At 42.6% G+C, this 20,864-nt stretch overlaps 1 protein-coding gene across 1 annotated transcript in view; it reads right to left on the bottom strand.

The window, feature by feature from the left end:
* The window catches only part of SLC28A2 (solute carrier family 28 member 2), a 39,440-nt gene that overhangs the window by 4,579 nt on the left and 13,997 nt on the right, over positions 1-20,864 (bottom strand). Inside the window, exons 3-16 of the mRNA XM_058540541.1 lie at positions 17,205-17,296; positions 16,034-16,217; positions 14,387-14,528; positions 13,651-13,764; positions 13,221-13,298; positions 12,312-12,392; positions 11,861-11,941; positions 10,449-10,574; positions 10,236-10,366; positions 9,641-9,809; positions 9,233-9,430; positions 8,545-8,626; positions 7,149-7,247; positions 6,830-6,941 (exon numbers count right to left, since the gene is read on the bottom strand). Coding sequence (XP_058396524.1) covers positions 6,830-6,941; positions 7,149-7,247; positions 8,545-8,626; positions 9,233-9,430; positions 9,641-9,809; positions 10,236-10,366; positions 10,449-10,574; positions 11,861-11,941; positions 12,312-12,392; positions 13,221-13,298; positions 13,651-13,764; positions 14,387-14,528; positions 16,034-16,217; positions 17,205-17,296 — 1,689 coding nt within the window. The remainder of the gene's footprint in view (positions 1-6,829; positions 6,942-7,148; positions 7,248-8,544; positions 8,627-9,232; positions 9,431-9,640; positions 9,810-10,235; positions 10,367-10,448; positions 10,575-11,860; positions 11,942-12,311; positions 12,393-13,220; positions 13,299-13,650; positions 13,765-14,386; positions 14,529-16,033; positions 16,218-17,204; positions 17,297-20,864) is intronic.

The following is a 20,864-nucleotide window of genomic DNA, read 5'->3' as shown; positions in this document are numbered from 1 at the left end:
TTTCCTTGTTGATTTTCTGTCTGGATGATCTATCCATTGATGAAAGTGGAGCATTGAAGTCCCCTACTATTATTGTATTGCTGTCTATTTCTCCATTCAGATCTGTTACTATTTGCTTTATATATTTAGGTGCTCTGTGTTGGGTGCAGAAATATTTACAGTTGTTATATCCTGTTGATGCATTGACCCCTTTATCATTATATAATGACCTTCTCTGTCTCTTGTTACTGTTTTTGCCTTAAGGTCTATTTTGTCTGATATAAGTATAGCTACCTCTGCTTTCTTTTGGTCTCCATTTCCATGGAATATCTTTTCCCAGCCCTTCACTTTCAGTCTACGTGTGTCCTTAAAGCTGAAGTGAGTCTCTTATAGGCAGCATATAGTTGGGTCATTTTTTTATCCATTCAGCCCCTCTCTGTCTTTTGAGTGGAGAATTTAGTCCATTTACATTTAAAGTAGTTATTGGTAGGTGTGGACTTAGTATTGCAATTTTGTTAATTATTTTCTGGCTGTTTTGTAATTCCTTTGTTCCTTTCTTCCTCTCTTTTTCTCTTCCTTTGTGATTTGATGATTTTCTGTAGTGGTATGCTTTGATTCCTTTCTCTTTATCTTTTGTGTATCTACTATAGGTTTTTGTTTTGTGGTTACCATGAGGCTTACATAAGACGTCTTATAGTTATAACAGTCTATTTTAAGCTGACAACAACTTAACTTTGAATGCATGCAAAAATTCTACATATATGCACTTCCCCTCCCCCACATTTTATGTTTTTGCTGTCACAATTTACATCTTTTTATATTGTGTATCCCTTAACTAATTATTGTAGTTATTTATTTTTAATGCTTTTGTCTTTTAACCTTTATACTAGAATTACAAGTGAGTTACCTGCCACCATTACAATATTAGAGTAGTTTGAATTTAACTATATATTTCCCTTTACCAGTGGATTTTATACTTTCATGTTTTCATGTTACTAATTAGTGTCCTTTTGTTTCAGCTTGAAGAACTTCCTTTAACATTTCTTTTAAGGCTGGTCTAGTGATAATGAACTCCTTCAGCTTTTACTTGCCTGGAAAACTCTTTCTCTCTCCCACAATTACGAAGGACAACTTTGCCAGGTAAAGTATTCTTGGTTGGCAGTTTTTTCTTTTGAATATATTATCCTACTCCCTTCTGGCCTGCAAAGTTTCTGCTAAAAAATCTGCTGATAGTCTTATGGAAGTTCCCTTAACAAGTTGCTTTTCTTGGGCTGCTTTTAAGATTTTCTGTCTTTGTTTTTAACTTTTGACAATTTAATTATGATGTATCTCAGTGTGGGTCTCTTTAGTGTCCCAAAGGGGAGGATTGCAGTCAGCACCTAGATGCAGGCTGATTAGACGCTAGACCCTCAGGCACCAGCTGGGACAGTATGCTGTCAAACCCCTTTCATGGAGAAACTGGGAGATGGGTATATTTGCCTGCTCCCTGTGTGCTGGGCCTGGGTGTATAGCTGTTAGGTGTTGCTCCTGTACCTGTTTAAAAACTGTGTCTTTGTTTGTTATAGTCCTGTTGGACTCATGAATGCAAACCCCATTTACAGTTAGAGCTAGGTGATTAGGGGGCCCGTCCCTTCGGTGGCAGCCATAAAAGTTGGGGTGCTAGATGTGTGTACAAGCTTCTTCCAGAGAGATGATGATGACCTGGTTTTATCATTGGAGCAAGCCAGAGGGAGAAGATGGGGCTCCAGGGAAGATCACAGTCAGCAGGGAGATACTGGCCACTTGGTTTTATTGTTGGAGTGAGCTGGAGGGAGAGGGTAGGCTCCAGGGGGGATCATAGTCATCCCCTAGATGCGTGCTAATTAGAATCTGGGTCCTCAGGCAGTGGCTTGTAAAGTATGCAGTCAAACCCCTTCCAGGGAAAGACTGGGAGATGGGTGTTTTTGCCTGGTCCCTCTGCACCGAGGCCTGGGGGGAAAGCCACAGCGAGTGCTCATGTGCACATCTATTAACAACAGCTTCTTTGTCTGCTACACTGCAGTAGGATTCATGAATGCAAGCCCCTGTTAGCTATCAGAGCCAGGGATCTGGGGGCTTGTCCCTCTGGTGGCAGCCACAAAAGCTACAGCACCAGACCTGTGTACAAGCTCCTTCCAGAGAGATGCTAATCACCTGGTTTTATCATTGGAGCAAGCCTGCGGGAGAATGTGGGGCTCCAGAGAAGATCACAGTCAGCACTTAGATGTGTGCTAATTAGAAGTCAGATGCTCAGGCACCAGCTTGTAAAGTATGCAGTCAAAACTCTTCCAAGGAAAGACTGGGAGATGGGCATTTTTGCTTGCTCTTTCTGTACTGAGCCTTGGGGGAATAGGCACAGCGAGTGTTCATGTGCCTGTTAAGGGCTGCTTCTTTTTTATTTTTTTTTGTGAGGAAGATCAGCCCTGAGCTAACATTCATGGCAATCCTCCTCTTTTTGCTGAGGAAGACTGGCCCTGGGCTAACATCCGTTCCCATCTTCCTCCACTTTATGTGGGACGTCGCCACAGCATGGCCTGACAAGCAGTGCCGCGGTGCGTCAGTGTGCGCCCGGGATCCGAATCGGGCCACCAGCAGCGGAGCGCACACACTTGCACACTTAACCACTACGCCACAGGGCTGGCCCCTAATGGCTGCTTCTTTGTTTGCTATAGTTTTCTGGCATGAGGAAACCCAAGCCCTGTAGGCTTTCAGAGCTAGGTGTTTTGAGAGCCCATTCCTCAGGTGGGAGCGTTAAAAGTTGAGGCACTAGATGTGCAGTCCAAAACCTTCGTTCCTCAGGAAGAAGCTGGGAGTTGGGAGTTCCCTTCAATTGTATGATGCTGTGCCAGTGGTGGAGTCTATGGTGAGAGTGTGTCTCTGCCTTTCCTACTCAATTGGATGTGAATATTTTCTCAGTTGCCTGATGTGTAGGAGTAACTCAGCTAGTTTCCAGATTTCCGTTAGAGGAAATTACTCCCTGTGTAGCTGTACATTCGATGCATCCATGAGAGGAGGGAAGTTTAGGAGCCGCCTGTTGATGCCAGCCCTGATATCAGTTCCCCTACATTAAACCCAACATATATGGGGTTAAAACCAAAAGCACTCATCCCCTTTCCCTGCTTCTCTAAGTTACATTCATATGTAAATATCGATTTTTTTAAACGCTTGTATCCCTGAACTTCACACGGCTAATAGAAGTTACAAATTGTTAAGAGCCCAGGTGGCCTCAAGCTGGGCTCACACTGAAGTTTTGGCTAGTTATGTGTCTTTTGAGGTTTGTTACAGGGAAACTGATATCCAGAGAATATCAAGAAACTGAAGCTTCCCAGACCCCAACTCCTCAGTTTCCTGGAACCAGAATCCACACTCCACCACAGAAGCAGACAGCCAAGGACACCCACCTGTGGATTCCCTTATCTCGCCATCCCCCTCCCTGCAAGCAGCCTCACAAGGCCAAACGCAGGCTGGTGGGAAAGCACCAACCAGCAAGGCCACAGGCTCCCCTTCCCTAGGAGCAGCTGCATTCCTTACAACCTTTAAAACCCCTCACCTCCCATCTTTTGGGGAGACAGGACAAATTTGAAGGCTCACTCTTGCTCTCCTGGCTGACATCACCTGAAATAAAAACTCTTTCCTTGCCGTAAGCCTGGTGTTCCAGTTCTTATTTAGCCCCTCTTGTGCGGCAGGTAAAGAACCTGTGTTTGTATCTGTTAACAGTGTTGCCATCTTGGTCTGGAGTCACTCCAGACTTATGTAGTGTAAATAAATTGGACAAAAACATTATCCCTTCCAGATTCCGGATACTAATGACACTCAGTAAGTGACTTGAGGCGAAAAGTTAGTTGCAGCTTTGAAGGCAGAAATGAGCAGGAAAGAATATTCTACTAATTTGTTAGTGAAGTTCAGCGATGCAAAGAAACTCATTGTTAAACAAAAATTAGCAATTTTCACTTTATGCATTTACTTTAGATTATACTTACAATGACATCCACTGAACTGCCAAGAACATAGGAATCAAAACTATGCCAGACCAACAATCTATCCAGTTTATAATTCATCTTTAATAGTACATCAAAAAGATTATTTTTTTCAGAGAATGTAGGTTGCCTTCTCTAATTATAACCTCTAAACACAGGAGGCTAACATCTGTTAACTTGGCATAGTAACCTGTTAAGCAGCTAGCACCCCCAACATCTACCTGGATAGTGAACAGATCACTTACTTAATGATACTTTTCAAATTTATCTCCAGTTCTGACTTCTCTCTTGAACCCCAGGGCCCAGTTGGCTTGGGAGTAGCTTCACATGGTGGTCCCACAGTCAACATATCCAACTGAATTAAGCTATAATCTCTCCCCTTTGCTCCCCTTTACTCCCCTTTACTCCCATTCCTGGAACTAGTCCTCTTCCTCTCAATGAATGAATGGCACCACTTAGACCCACTTGCCTAAGCCAGAAAGGAGACACGCATTTGAGACTCCCTTCCCTTCCTCACCCCACCCTTCTCTCCTATCTAGCAGTGACCAATCCTATTGATTCTCCTTGGTCTAGTGCATCTCCTTCCTCGTAACCACTTAGTATCAGCTCTCATCATCTCTCACTTGGACTGTTATAGCAGTGTATTTATTGGTCTCCCTGACATCCAAATGGCTACCAGAATGACCTTTTGAAAAAACATCTTATCATGCCAGTGTTTAGAATTCTGTAAGTAAAAATCTAAATACCTTATCATTTAATACAAGGCCTTTTAAGATATTTCAGCCTCATCACCCAGAACTCTCTTCATTCACCCGTATATCATTACTAATACATCTTTTTCTTTGGCAGAACCAAACATTCTAGTTCTCCAGATCTTTCCTTTTGTGTGTCCTATAACTACTTCTTTTAGCTTAACGATATATTCTCTTTTTTTGCCCACTAGCTTCTTTCAGTATTTTTTCTTTATCTTTGATTTTCTCTAGTTTGAAAATTATATACCTAGGTGTAGTTTTTTTGATATTTATCCTGCTTGGTATCCTCTGAGCTTCCTGGATCTGTGGTTTGGTGTCTGACATCAATTTGGGGAAATTCTCAGTCATTATTATTTCAGATATTTCTCCTATTCCTTTCTTCTCCTTCTGATACTCCTATTAGGTATATGTTACACCTGTTGTAGTTGTCCCACAGTCCTTGGATATTTTATTCTGTTTTTTTTTTTTTCAGTCTTTGTTCTCTTTGCTTTTCAGTTTTGAAGGTTTCTCTTGATATATCTTCAAGCTCTGAGATCCTTTCTTCAGCTGTGTCCAGTCTACTAATAAGCCCATCAAAGTCATTCTTCATTTCTGTTACAGTGTTTTTTGATCTGTAGCATTTCTTTTTGGTTCTTAGGATTCCTATATCTTTGTCTACATTGCCCATCTGTTCTTGCATGCTGTCTACTTTATTCATTACATCTCTTAGCGTATTTATCATAGTTGTTTAAAATTTTCAGTCTGATAATTCCAACATCCATGCCATGTCTGGTTCTGATGCTTGCTCTGTCTCTTCAGATTGTGTTTTTTGCCTTTTAGTGTGCCTTGTAATTTCTTCTTGATAGCTAGACATGATGTACCCATAAAAGGAACTGATATAAATAGACCTTTAGTAATGTGGTGGTAAGGTGTGGGTGTGGGGGGAGGGGAAGCATGCTATAGTCCTATGACTAAGTCTCAGTCTTTCAGTGAGCCTGTGCCTCTGGACTGTGAACTTTACAGGTGTTTCTCAGTTATTTTCTCCCTCCTTAGGTAGGACAGGATGGCTAGAGTGGGCTGCAGTTGGATATTTCCCTTCCCCAGGTCAGTTAGGCTCTGATGATACCCCAGCAGGTTAGGCTCTGGTCAACTAGTTTCCTCTGAGGGCAGGCCTTCTTAAGAAGAATAGTGCTCTGGTGTACTTCAAAATGGTTCCTTTTTTCCTCCTTCTGCTGGAGCACAAAGGGATTTTTGTTCGATATTTACTGTAAGAACCTGTTCTAGCTCCTGGAAGTAAAACTCACAAAAGTGTGGGGGTGCCTCTATGACTGGGTCCCCCCAGAGTTTTTAACATTCAGACTTGCCCTCACTGAGCCTTCAGTGATTATAGTTTCAGATTTTCCTACGCAGGTTTCTGTGGCAGTTTTCACTCATGAGTCTCTGCTCCATCAAGCCGTGTCTCCCTATATTCACCTGTCTGTCTCTCCAGTCTTGGAGACAGCAGTTTGCCCTGTGTCTTCACCTCTCTTATGGATCCAAGAAGACTTATTTATTTTTCAGACTGTTCAGATTTTTACTTGTTAGGATAGAGTGGTGACTTCCAAGCTCCTTACATGTAGAACCAGAAAACTATTCTAATCATATCCCAGAAATTGGTAAACAAGTTCATTTTTACACTATCTGAATGCATCATGATTTTATCAATTCAACTTTATCCTCAGTCTTCCTCATTTTTGTCTGAAGAAGCCCATAATTTTTTAGTGACTTAGGACCATTGCCGTCTTCACTACAACCTAACTATATTCCAATCACAATAAATATGGTAACTTCTTATCAGGGAAACCACCATTCTTTACTTCTTCCTCTGTCCTTCCACTTCTCAGTACCCCACTAATACAGATAAAATCTGTCACTTGTCCATACTAGAGCTAATACTGAGGATGCATCTAATGAGAGAAAATAACACAGATCTAGGCTACCACACATACCCATCTCCTTCCCTGTACACTCTGTTCAACATCCACATGAATACCCTCAAGACTTTATTTCTCTCCACTCCCAGAAGACTCCTGAGTGGAGGATAGTGTATGAGAGGAGGGAGCAGGGATCTTGGTGCTCACTCACCTCTGGAAGAGCTCTCTGCAGCACACATAGGTCTCATAGGTTCTATTGGTAAAACTTGTGTTTAGGAAGGAGACACAGTCAGTTTCAGCTCCCCTGGGGACATAGAGGATTCCTGGATAAAACACACAGAGATACTAAGGGGAAGATTTTACACATGTTCCTTAAGGCTCTTAATTCTTTGGGTATGAAGTGAGAACATTGTAGATTAGGTGCCTTTTCTATGCATCTGTGAGTTGGAGGTTAAATCAATATTCTGAAAGAGATCTTGTCAGGATCTAGGTGAGTGATTTCTGCCAAGAGACTAAGCTGAGGCACCTACCTGCCACACAGGCACTGATAAGGGATACACAGGTCCCTGTGAAGAGGGCACTGATCACAGTCTTGGACAAATCACTCTTCCGGTGGGGTACCATTGTTGCTGCAGACAACAAAACAAAATACCTTGATCTCCTCCCCACCAGGCAATCAGTATATCCCCATTTAGAAGAATGCAGAGGAAGAAAACACAGCAGATGAATAGCATCCTTACCACCAACCACCGGAGGCCAGCCAGTGGTACCCTAAGAAGTGTGGATATGCATTAGTTCTGAGGGGTCACTAACTTAGACATTCCCCAGGTCAAGGACTGTGTGTCTGATCCTGACTTCAGCGGTTCTGTGAACATTCCCGAGATGTATCTGGATCAAGCAAAGCTCTGGGTTGCTCTGGACAGGTACAAATTCCTGAGTGTTCACTAGTTGGGATCTGTACTCTTAAGGAGGGCAACATTCACCTAAGCCTTAGCCACATGATGCATATCCCACTACTAGATGACAATCTCACAAGCAGACTGTAGTCAGGCATCAGAATTAGAACAATACAGACACGTGTTTAACAGAAGTGAAAAAGATAAACTGAAAGGAAATTATTTCACCTTTAAATTGTTCAACCAGCTACCAAATAAATCAACTTAATGATTTTACCCCAGAACATGAGTGCTATAAAAAGTGGACACACCGAGCTGTATTTCTTCTTATTTTCCATTTCTATCTTGGATCTTCCAAACTCTTGGAATCTGCTAGTCATTCTCCCTGCCCCTGCCCTCAAGGAGAGTTCCACTTTCCTCATATTGCTTCCTCCAACCATTACCCACATTTAGCAGTATCTTCAGCAGTCTAAATATATGTGTCTGCTTCAGATACTCGCTCCTCCCACACCTGGTGACTTGTATTTTTTAATCCAACACTTCACCCACTCACTCTTACTATCTCTCTGCCCTATGTGTCTGCTGCTTTTATTTATCTTTGGATTCCTTGTGCAATTCCTACTTCTGTGAAGACAACTGATGAGCAGCCTAATTTCAGAAAGTACCTTCTCTACTGAATAAAAAACAAAATATCTTTAGTTATATATGTACTATGCCCATTTAATGGCAAAATAAAAATAATATCATTATAATCTTCCTCATAGGGAACCTAAAAATACAATTGGTCTTTCCGGCCTTCACTTGAAAGGAAACAAAGTAACAGAAGTTAAGATTGTAAACCCAACCTGGGGTCCATAATAGCCAGGTAGCATGATTGCCTTAACTTCAAAGTAACTGCCTCCTGAAGAGGGCCCATTTCACATCAGCTTCTCTATCTGGTCTCAACTTGTACTGAAGCACCAGGACTGCCCATGACAAAAGCTGGATCTGGCTGGCTTGTTGGGCAGCTAAGAAAAATGCATTAACTCACTCAAGCCTCCCAGTGTGATTCCTATGGAACTAAGATTGGCAAATCCACAGAGTGAAAATGTTGTAATGATTTCAGCTCTCACCTAGGGAAAACAAGAATAAATAAGTAAATAAATTCAGTCTCATGTGTGCAGTCATATAAACATAATAGAAATTCCAGAGTACTTAGAACCCCCAATCTTGTCCACACTACCCTAAGGAATGTGGAAAGGATGCTCAGAAAATAATTGCTCCCTGAGTTATCACAGGGATAATGATACGGAAACCACCATGGGCTTCTCTGCCCAACACTCTTCTTGTTGAAGCCTGTGAATAAGGAGAAGGCCTAGGAATGAGGATGATTGAGAGGCAGAAGATAGAGGAAGAGAGAAAAGGAGATCAATTTATAGCAATTTAAACTTATAAACGAAGAAGGGGACCTTAGATCATCAAAAATGGTGTGCACTCCGGACTGCTCCGACTATAAAGACCCAACGAGTACATTATAGAAAGAAGTGGGATCAGAGTGTAAAGGAGGAATAGCACACAGACCTGAGGGCAGCTTGGGCACTGCAGCTAAGCGTACTGTTATGCTTGTTCGTGGTTAGGCCTGAGACACTGGAAAGGGATCTATAAGTGTGAAACCAACTTCTGTGTAACTCTTTCTGTCTGCCCACAGGTTATTTATGCTTTTCTAGACTGTCACTTACAGAAATCCACTGTTTCTCGTCCCCAATCCACTCTTCCACTCCAGAGAGTCGTTTGTTCTTGTATTGAGCCAGTGGCTGATAGGCCACAAACTCATTCGTGAAGAACTTGATCCCCACCATCTCAGCCACCATTGGACAGTCTGCCCACTCTACACCCATCATGAACACCATGGGCCTCAGGATATAGGAGCAGATGACCTGGGTGAAAGAAAGAGATATCCCGGGAGAAGGAAGAACAAGTAATACAGGTCAAGAGCCAAGGACTTTCTCTGGAGCCTTGCCTCAGTCTCCTCCACCCTTCTCCTATCCATGCTCTCTCTTAGCTCATTGTGGCTCAGGAGGACACGCACAGTTCAAGGACTACTTAACCACACCCTAGAGGACAGCCCAACAAATGTAATCCTTTACCTGGAAAGTGAGCCCTTGTATGTCTACCAATTCCCCTAGCCAGGAGAGGGCAGCATTGATGAAGGCCAACACGGCCAAAAAGGCAATCAGATTGGCTGCTGCATTAACAAGAAGGCCTACGGCATCTGTGGCTCCCTTGCTGGCAGCTTCCAGGATATTCTTCTCCTTCCTGTGGTTATTGGGCATAGGGGAAGAATATGGTGTCTAGAGTAGTCTCAGCCCCTCAGAGAAGAGAAATCCCACTGTGCAAGGGTGCTGAGGGAGAGTGCAAGACCAGCTTAAGATGTGAGGGGGCTTCCTTAGCAACTCTTCTGGTGGAAATTACACTGACGCAGTATCAGATTTATTTGTCATGAAATTATGTTGACACTAAGGACAGAGGATACTGGTATGCAGAAGACAGAGGCAGGTGGGAGGGTTAAACAAAAGAAGAAAATCAACATGATTAGCTAGAGGCAGAGGTAGACAAGAGGGGATATGGAATCATTTTATTCCTTCTCTAGGAGACTTGAAGCCTCTGCCACCACAGCACCACCACTCTTGACTCTGCATCTGACCTCATCATCTCCCAAATTATATGCCTCATTGGACTCACCCACGGGGCAATTTTACCCCCTCCTTATTCTTGAACTTGGACTCCTCCACTTCTGGATATAGGAGCTTTGACAAGGCAAGAGCAGAAGGGGCAGCCATCACAGAGGCAGAAATCAAGGATGACGCGTCAATCTGTAAGGCCAGACTTAGGAATCAGCATCTGCAGAACCATGACTCGGGCTCACCCAAGAGTGATCAAACAGACTATGCCTACCCCAAATGATATGAAGGCTCCCAACACAGTGCCTGAAATGGTGGCAAACCCTCCAGTCATCACTGCATGCATTTCAGAGAGTGTCATATCTGCAAGGTACGGACGGATGAGCAGAGGTGCCTCTGACTATAAACAAGGAAAAGCGAGTCAGATTCAAGAGGGTGCAACTCCCCACCCCAGAGTGCCCACCCTGGCCCCCAGCACACATCCTTCCAGTGTGAGTGCCCTTCTAGCACTGAGCTGCTCTCAGGCCCTCCCAGCGTCTCCCTGACTCCTTCTGGCACCTAATCATATCCCAGCTGGTATTGTTCTCATCTGCTTTCATGTATGTTTATCTCATCTATTTGAATTTTAAAATGCTATTGAAGAGAAATGGTATATTTCTTTTGTATGTTCTCAATGTCTAAAACCATATACTTAATGAATGACTTATGGAGTACAGTGCATTTACTGAGTACATATTAGTTACTTAAAAAGTACTCATTAAATAAATTGCAAATAGATGATTGAAGCCCAGAAGCCCAATGTTGATGAAAGGATCAAAAGAAATAATGTCTGTGAAAATGTTATGAAATTATGAAGACACAACTATGTAAACTGTATCTAGCATCGACTAAGAAAATATTATCTATCATATAATGAGTGATAATTATGTGCCTAGTCCTGTACTAGATGCTAGGGACATTAATACGAATAAGGCAAAGTTCCTAGGAGCTTATAGTCTAGCAGAGGAAACTAAGCTGATTATGGATAATTTCAGCAAAATGTGGAGTGCTGTAGTTGAAGTATGCAGAAGTACTCTGAGAACATTTCAGATAAAGTTAATCAGCCTAGGGCCTTGGAAGAGAAAGACCTCAATACTATTTCTTTGTTAATTTGACAAGCCATTGTCCCTAACATGGAGCTGATCAGTCAGTAGCATATACGGAGCACCTACTCCATACAGACAAATGGATCAAACAAGTACAATGGGGAAGAGCCTTGGTGTTAGCCCTGAGCAAGGCAAGCTATTGCAACCTTAGAGACCCTGGAAAACAAGGGTCCCAGGAAGAAACCAGAATATAGAGCAAACATCCTTCATAGCCCCTGAACGGGGAGAAGATTTGGACCAGGACATTTCCCTAAATTCCTAAATTCCCAAAATTTCCCTAAATTCCTAAAATCCAGTTGGATTGGTGGTTAAGGTTGTCCAAATTAAGTCTGCCAAGGTAAGTATTATTAGGCATGAAGAGTGAAAGCAATGGGCTGACATCCCTTTGAGCTTCCGAATTTTCTTTCATCGGTGATTGGCTGCCCATACAGTCTTCATTTATTCTACTTTTCAGAGAGAAAGCATACTTTTCTCAACCTATTTTCTGCCACACTCTCTGTTCCCTGGAGAAAAGAAGATCAGAAGGCCTCAGGGTACTTACCATACCCACAAAGATGTTTCCTGCCACAGCCAGGGTCTCTGTGGCAGTGGTGCCCATGGTGACTTGCAAAAACCAGGCGATCTAAAGGGACACAAAGACTTAAACCATTAGCATTAGCAGGAATCTTGGAGAGTATCCAGTAAAACCCAACCTTCTCTATTTTACTGGTAAGGAAACTGAGGCCTAGTGAAGTAGAGGGACAAGCCTGAGGCCACGAAGCAAGTTACAAATAGAGCCTGGACCAGAACTCACGATTCTAGGCTTCCAGAACAAACTTGCTAGACTGAAACTTGGTATCAGACATGCTTGAAAGAGTTTGTCTTTTCACACTGGTTCCAAAGCTCTAGATCCTACTTATGAGCGTTTTTCCGAAGTAAGTGTCACCTTCATGCCTCTTGACAGATCACAAGATGAAGGCCCACCTCCTGACTGGTATAGGAGAATGACTCACCTTCTGAATTACCCACTGCACAACGCCCAGGTAGTAGAGAATGGACATCACACATCCAAAGAAAAGGATGACTGGTAAGGACTGTAATGAGAATGACGGGGAAACTGGTGAGATATTACGTTGACTGTGCTTGTATATGCCATAAGTGGACTGTGTTTCAGGCCTCTAAGTTAAGTTCTCAGCATCCCAAGAGCAGCAGATACAGTGTAAATACTCAGTGGATATTTAAACTCAAGCTTTGATGTTAGCGCCGTCAGTTGATTCTGACTCCTAGCAACCCTGTGTACAGCAGAGTGGAACCCTGTCTGATCTTTTTGTGCCATCCTCTCACCTTCCAGCACTATATCAGACTATGCTCCACTGCTATTCATAGGGTTTTCATGGCCAATGTTTTTTTCACGGTTGGCCAGGTCCTTCTTCCTAGTCGGTCTTAGTCTAGAAGCTCCGCTGAAACCTGTGCACCATGGGTAACCCTGCTAGTATTTGAAATACTGATGGCATAGCTTTCAGCATCACAGAAAACAGATGGATGGTATGGTTTCCTGACCAGAAAATGAACCTGGTTCATGATGGTGAGAGTGCCGAATCTTAACCACTAGACCACCAAAACAAAAGCTAGTTTAGGAATAAATTTTAAATGTATTGCAAATCTATCATCCCATCAGTAGTAAGCCACAAGGAGATGTTTTCTGAGCTTTCTTCCCCCACCCCTATTTCATTCCAATTTCAGTACGGTAATTACCAAAGGGCAAGAGATTGATGCTGTTTCCTCTACTGATGGGATCAAGTCCTCTTCTTAGGGTCAAATTGGTATATAGACTGGTTAATCTCTAGGACATACATTTTCATCCTCTGCTTTACACCTCCCTCCACACTAACCCTCATTCCAGCCCATAAAACAGATATGACCTGAAAAGCAAAGGCATTCTGGACCAGCATATCTCCAAAGACAAAACTAGAGCCAGCCACAGTGTAATTCAGGAAAATCTGAAAGAAAAAAAGAGAGAACGAACAAGAGCAAAACCAGGAAGGACACAAGGGGAGGTGGGATCAGCCTTATGCATTATTAAGACCTACTGCTGCTGCTGAGGTTGGCCTCCCTTTGACAGCATAGGGACAAGCTATGTCTTCATGAGCTGCTCATTGAATAACAGAGGACTCAGCAGTTCAGTTCTCTTTATTCATGAGCTTAGTTACAGCCCAGTATGCTCTCTCCTTTCCCACTAGATCTCCCACCACTATCGTTAACAAGACATAGCCCAATCTCCACCTGCTTCCCCCAAATCTCCTTTCTCTAGGGTTGTAAAAGAACAGAGCCCTCACCTTCAATTTCTCATACCTGAATCTGATCTCCCAGCCATTGAAATGCATTAAATCCAGGATCAGTTCTGATGACCAAGATCCCAAAGACAAACTGAAGACCCAGGCCCCAAAGCACTGTCCTCCAGGATACCTGGGACCAATAAGAACATAATTCCAACATGAGTTCTAAACACTACTTGTCCCTGCCTCATTGGAGTTTTAAACATGGGTACATGTACTCTGGTTGGAGCCAACCTAGGATGTTAACGGTAAATCTGGGGTAAGATGGAGTAGGGGTCAGAGGGAAACAGGGCAGTAATATGTAAAGAGCCACATATGTCCATATGTTTTTTAAAACTGTGTCTACAGGCTAGATGACACATACACATACATATATATAAAAGCCTCATAAACCAATACTTTAATATTACTATGTGCAATGCAAGCTGATTCTCTATTGTATTCTATTTTCTTTCTTTCCTTCTTTATTTTTTTCTTTTGTTCTTTCTTTAACACCAAACTAGAGCCACAAAATTGATATCAAGGTTCACTAATGGATGACAACCTACAGTTTGAAAGTAAGTGGTCTAGGTCCTCTGAGAACTTTAAAATTTCTCTTAGGAGCAAAAATGTCAAAGGGGCAAATTCCAGAGATGGTTAAGAAGTTAGTTCTGTGCCTTTGTAGTCAATACTTGACACATGCACTTTGTAATTAGTAACACATGGCCCTTGGCTATGGGTTACTATGCCCACCCTGCATATCCAAAACTCACTGCACTGTGGCGTTTGGAGCAGGCAAAGAGGATGAGGACGAACATGCAGATTCCTGCGAAGGAGATCAGCTTCTCTGGCCTTTGGGCTGTGTCTAGAGCTAGCCACAGGATAAGGCCAACCACGGAGACTCCTGCGAACACCCTGAAGAGGAAATGCCAAGACCATGTCACTGAAATCAGTGAATGAATAAAAAGTGATAAACTTCACCTCTAAAAGTTAGTTCACCCAAGGATAAGTGACATAATAGATTAGACATAGAGACATATCTTGAGAATCATCCATTTGGTAGTTTCCTACTTAGCTACCACTTCTCTCCCCCAACTCTTTTACTCACAGAATGAAGTAAAAAGAGTCTAATCTGAGGACAAAAGTCAGTGTAAAGAAGAAGTAAAAAGAGTCACTGAGGACAAAAGTGACTTCTTTTTCCTCAAGTTTCCATATCAGTAAGATGTGATATAAAGACTCATTTTTTTATTGTTCTAATGAATAATCAAAATATTAAAAAAAGAAAGAGGAAAACTATGCATGGTCCTCCAATTTCCCCAATTTCCAACCACTTCAAGGGCAAGAGTAAAGGCTAAGCCACAAATCTACTTATGGTCTTGTGGTCCCTTGATGTACCGAACATGCTTGATCACTACACAGGTTGGTTTCCTCGTGTCTGAGTGTTGGAGTCATTTCAGTTCAAGGCAAAAGAATTAGAAAGGCGATCGCATATGAAAAGAAAAGAAAACAAAAAGAGCATGTTGTCTATTGAGAGGCCTCAGGAACTACAACAACATCAAAGGCCATTACAGGACAGAGTTGAATTTCAGAGCTGTCCTCACTGTGAACTCATCTCACTCAAAGTGGATAAAATCTGTCTTCCAGAATCCATCCTGCTAATGAATAAAGTTCTTTTAGCTCTACCTCCTCAGTGTCAAATAAATCAATGATCCAAAATTTAGGTTGTAGTCTAGTGTGTTTCTCCAAATCATCGCTACTGCAAACATTCTTAACACCTATTTTCTGTACCTCCATTGGAGAACAGGCAGAAAAGAGGAACTTTATAGAGAGGCTGAAAGTTATTCTCTCACCCCAGGCCCATGATTAAAGGATATGTGCATGCCATAGTTAGTTAGATGAGCTGTGGCTGCAGTAGAACCCAGTTCAGTATACACTGAACAGTAAGTATGCTCCTTAAACTCTCTGGAATTGTAAAAGGCACCAGTGGGTTCAGGAAGTCTGGAGGGCTAGAGGGAAAAAGGCATGAAAAGTATCAGGGGACTGAGGGAGACACATATGACCACCAAATCAATTTTCTAGCTTAATGCAACTTCAAGTCTCTTTGTTTTAATTACCTCATTGAAGAGTATGGTTTTTCCCATTTCCGACATGAGCCCTGACAATAAAGAGATTGCAACTCTTCTCTGAAAAATTAACCCCTCCTTTCCCCTAGCAATTTTGAGACACGAGGCTACAAGAAACTGGACTGAAGTCCAGTGCTCAGAGGCCCATTGCTATTTGCTTTCTGAGTCTTGGTTTTGTAAAGTATGGGTGAGGGTCTGAGAGACAGCTCAGGAGCTGTCAAAAGAGAAAAAGCAGAGCAGAGTGGGGTTTGGGACAAGTTGTGGAACCAGGGATTTTGAGATTCTTATCTTACTCACCATTTCATCCACAGCTTCAGGCGGGAGTTTTTAAAGGGCTTCAGGCATCTTGTTAACTTTTTACCAAAGAACCTTTTGAGAACGCGGTAAACCAGGACCAAGAGCACCAAACAGGTGAGGACGAACAAGGCCAGTGCCCTCTGGAAATCCAAGATGCAAGCTGCCAGGAAGTAGGCAGCATAAGCTAAAAAGAGAAGTTACAAAGTAAGCATCAGCAAGGTAGAGCTCCCCAGGGGCAAATGAAGCTCTAGGCATGAATGTCTGGGACTTAAAGCAAGAAAACCCTCCAGCGACCTTGCCACCCAGCCCTAATTGTCACACTGAGCTGCAGTTCTCAAGGCCAGGGTAGATGGCTAACTGTGCTCTGCTTGAGGATTCCCAAGGAGAGTCCAACTTCGTTTGAATACTGCATATCTTCACTTGTCTTTAATGAAATCTCACTCCCTTCCATTTTATCTGATATCCTCTTTCTGTTCCTTGGAGTAGTTTGGATGAGCATCCACCATTAGACTCTTCAAAAGTCATCTTTTCTCGAAACTTTTTAACCCCAATCATTTTAACATTTCCTCTTGAGCAAAACCATGTAAACAAGGCTACTACGAGAATAAGGCTACTACTACTAGTAGAAGCCTACTACTTCTACTAGGAAGTACAGCCATATGGGCCTCACTCCATGGCTCCCCACTCCAAAATATAATTTTGTTCTTACCATCCCAGCTGCCTCTAACATTGACATTAACGTCCCATACATCACTGACAATATACTTTAAACAGGGGTTTGCTGTCTTTTAAAAATATTTTATATCATTGATCTTACCAGTAAACCAGCAAATAAGTAATATATACTACAGGCTTCTCTTGTAAAGACAACAAGAACCATGCCCTGCATCGAATCAAGACACTAAAAAAGAGACAAACTGAAATTTTCTGAAAGATTTGTTTATCAAATAGTACAGTTGTGAAAAATAGTTTATTCTCAGCTTTTGCTTATTCCTGGAAGTACAACTCAATAAATTGTGGTTCACCTTTAAGTAGGTAACATCTATACATCAAATAGCCCTTTAGATCAGTTTGTGAATAAAGTTGCTTTTCATCTAGTAATCGTCTTGATACAAGGTCACATTCCTAAAACCATTGTGTCTCTCACTTCCATGAATTCTCAACTCCTTACCCAAACACAACAGGCTCAGCAGGATCTTCTTGAACAAGCCAGCGTATGTTTTGCAGAAACTTCTTGCCCTGCTGTAAGGTTGTAGGTTCCTCCTGATGAGAACCAAAAAATTAAGATACAAAAATTACTCCATCCCATTGGTATCAATTCCCAGAACTTAGATTACCTAGCCTGAGGAAGAATTTTCTCTTAGTCAACAAGGAAAATCATTCGGCCAGGGGGACATTAGGTACTATTCTGGCAATGCTGACAAGGCCAGATCAAACGTTGTCAATGGCAGCAGGTCAGGATAACCCTACCCAACCTGGACTAGCAACACCCTCAGTAATCTCCTACCACAGAAATGGACACGGGTCACATCAGGGAGAGACTCTTGGGACCTACTCCTTCCCTGTTCCCCAGGGACAACGGATTGCTTAGCTTCCAGGTTCACAAAAGGACCTGTTCTTCTGGGAAGCAGCTTTGACCATTTCTCCCTAAAAACAACACAAACCCATAACCCTGAACAGTCAATCAGATGTGCATTGACAGACCGGAAGGAAAACACTACCATCCTCAAGAATCCCTGGGTGGGCAGGGCCTGAGAGAAGATTCCCAGCAAGGAGGGCTATTCAAGTTTGATTTAACAAACATTTACATAGTGCTTTCTACATACTGGGCTCTTTCTAAGAACTTTGAGAATAGTAACTCCTTGACTCCTCCTAAGATCTTTTGAAGTGGTTACTATCGTCATTCCCATTTTACATATGTGGAAACTGGAAAACAGAGAAGTAACTTTTCCAAGGTCATGGAAGCTGTAAGGAGCATAGATAGAATGTAAACTCAGGCAGTTTGGCTTCAGAACCTGAGCTCTTAACCATCATCCTATGCTGCATCTCACCTAGACCCCAGGTTCACCTGCTCTGCCATTCCTAAGTATCCTCAGCACACTGCAGTCATGTGAGCAAAATGCTCCAATTTCCAAACTCTTGGAAGCTCCAAAGAAGGTGAGCCCAGCAAGAAGGTCCCATTTAGCCATCATGCTGAGGCAGGATAGCTTAGCCACGGCTGGGACCAGCCGCTAACTCCAAATGCCCTGAGGTCTTGGCTCACAGATTTCCATGGCCCTTTCTCCATTGCTGCATCTTCCATCTAACATGCTCCCTCTTCCTTATACATAGACTTCTTTTTCACTCCTCCCTCCTCTCCTCCTTATTTCCCTTTTTGTAGGGAGCCCAACCCTGTGTTAGCTGCGTAGAGTGTGTATTATCAGATATAGGTAATCTGAGAAAGGAAAAAACAATCTTTATCACCACCTAACTGAATCAATTCAAGAGGATACCTTAGGATCTCAAGAACACTGCTACCTTTCCATGCTTAATAGAGAAAGTAGTGAGTAAAAAGGATTGCTTAGAGGTGTCAGTGTACTTGGAAGATGTCATTATTTTTGGAACATAATTCACAAAGCATATCAAGGAACTAATTTAATTTTAATCCTAGACTTCTTGTGTGTGCCAGATATCTTTGGTTCCACTCTCCACCTTGCTCTGTGCCCTGGGAGTCTAACCCTATGGACTACATCAGTGGGCTCCCATGTCCTCTGGCTTATCGAGTTGGGTTCTACCAGGGGGACCCACAAGGGAATCAGAGTGTATGAAAAGACTGAGGTCAGTGTATTGAGGTCTTCTTTATCTGAGTCTTCTTCTGGGTTCTCTTACAACTTGTCTCTTTGGGCCTAGGAATAGTAATGGTTCACTGCTTCTAGCATCAGGTTTTTGCACTATCATTTCTTGTGGTTCCACTACATCTTGCACACATCTTTGTAATGGTCCCTGTAAATAAACCCTCCTCTAAAAATCCTAAGTTAAGTGTGCCATCTGTTTCCTGTTGGGACCCAAACTGATACACGAGGTGAAGCTGATTTAAAATTATACCCAGTCAAATGCTAGTTCAGCAAGGCCCTGCAAAATTAGAGGGGGCATACACTAGTCCAAGAATGAATATAAACCACATGCCTAGAAAAGGCTTCTGCCATCACCTCGTAACCACATTCGACCATTTCCTGGGAACTAAAGTTCAGTAGGTACTACCAAAAATCAATTAAGAACACTCATTTCTGCAAAACCCATTAACAACATGATCCTAGAATATCAAGTTGAAATTGGACCTCTGTTTTAAAAAATTAAAATCAAAAGAAGAAAGCCATAATGAGCATTCCAAAGGAAAAGAGAAAACAAGCTCTCACATTCTTTTAAATCAATTGAGAAGCGTGCATAGAGGCCGGTGAGCAGGTGTTCACGGTCCTAGCATCCTGCTTGGCCCAGGATCTTGCTAATACTACCAAGCTCTTTACTTTACATAATGGTACAGTTTGAGGGTTAGTAACTGTGTTATATCCAGAAGCTGAATTTAGAAGAAATCTATCCGATAGATGGTGACACTTGATACTATTTGGCCATAACTTGCTGTGAAGTAAGTGCCCACTGAAAAATTCTCCAGGTGTGTGTATGGGAGGCTTTCCAGATATGGACTAACAATAACCTGCTCACTTACATGCTTACTGGCTGCAGCCTCACGTGACAGGGCAAGGAAGTGTAGGGTAAGGGTGGTAGGTAGTGCTAGCTGAATGTAACGTTAATGGGCACTATAAGTGCCTAGCAGCAAGAGTGTTTGTGTTTTTTTCTTAGTGACCCTATCCACTCTGTATCCACAGAATGTAAACTCTGCCAACTAAGGGAGACAGAGCTATGGAAACTCCCAGGGTGTGTGATACTATCGTTTAGCAGTTAGAGTAACTAACTGCTAAAAAATCCCTAAGAGTAACTGTTGACATTGTGGACCTGGGTGAATCTTTGCTGCTCTACCTTGAAGTAAGAACTAAAAGAAAGGTAATGAGTCAACCCAGAACCAAATGATGGTCTGAGTAAATCACAAGGGCCTCCAGACAGAAGTGACCAGAATCTTTTCAAGGGGTCAAAGGTTTTACTTTGATGATGGCATAAAAAGAACTGGTCAGTGGGTACTGTACTGGGTACTACTTTGCCAGATTCAAAGTTATGTATATAACTGGTTTCAAACTGGATGGGCAAGGAGAGCTGGATGGTGTTGTATAGGGACTCGAGAACCATTATCAAAAATGTCCAAGGGAGAATGGTGACGAAGTCTGAGAAGCAAAAAGGTCTTCAATAAGCCAAAGTGGAAAGCTAAATAGGAGTTGGAAAATGAGGGAAGGCAAGAGAAAGGTCTATCAGATGGAAGCCAGCAAACTTACATTGGAGGCAGAGACTCTGCGCACCTGGGGATGACCAGTTCTGAGAGCCATCAGCCCAGGTAGAGTGGGAAGGGAGCCTAAACCAGAACACAGCCAAGTGCTTAATTGCTGAGTGGTGATAGATGGACTGCCTTGGAAAAGAACTCGTCCTCCACACAATACCCAAATCTCTGCTTGATGTGCCCATTTCAGACCAGGAAATGTCAGATCTTCTTTACACTAACAGTGGAGATCCAATGCCAAAGGTCCACAAAGACAAGAAGGACCTATGTGGTGGGATTTCCAGCTGGCCTTTCAACTGACCCTCAACTTCTTCCCTCCAGAACTCTTGTCTCTCCAAGTTAGAAGTAGCAATGGTTCTGACAGACAGTGGAATCTTCCCAGATAAGGTGCTCTCTCTCATTAGGGAG

This window comes from Diceros bicornis, chromosome 5, assembly GCF_020826845.1.
Source record: "Diceros bicornis minor isolate mBicDic1 chromosome 5, mDicBic1.mat.cur, whole genome shotgun sequence".
Taxonomy (NCBI): domain Eukaryota; kingdom Metazoa; phylum Chordata; class Mammalia; order Perissodactyla; family Rhinocerotidae; genus Diceros; species Diceros bicornis.
This window is presented reverse-complemented; position numbering and strand designations above follow the sequence as displayed.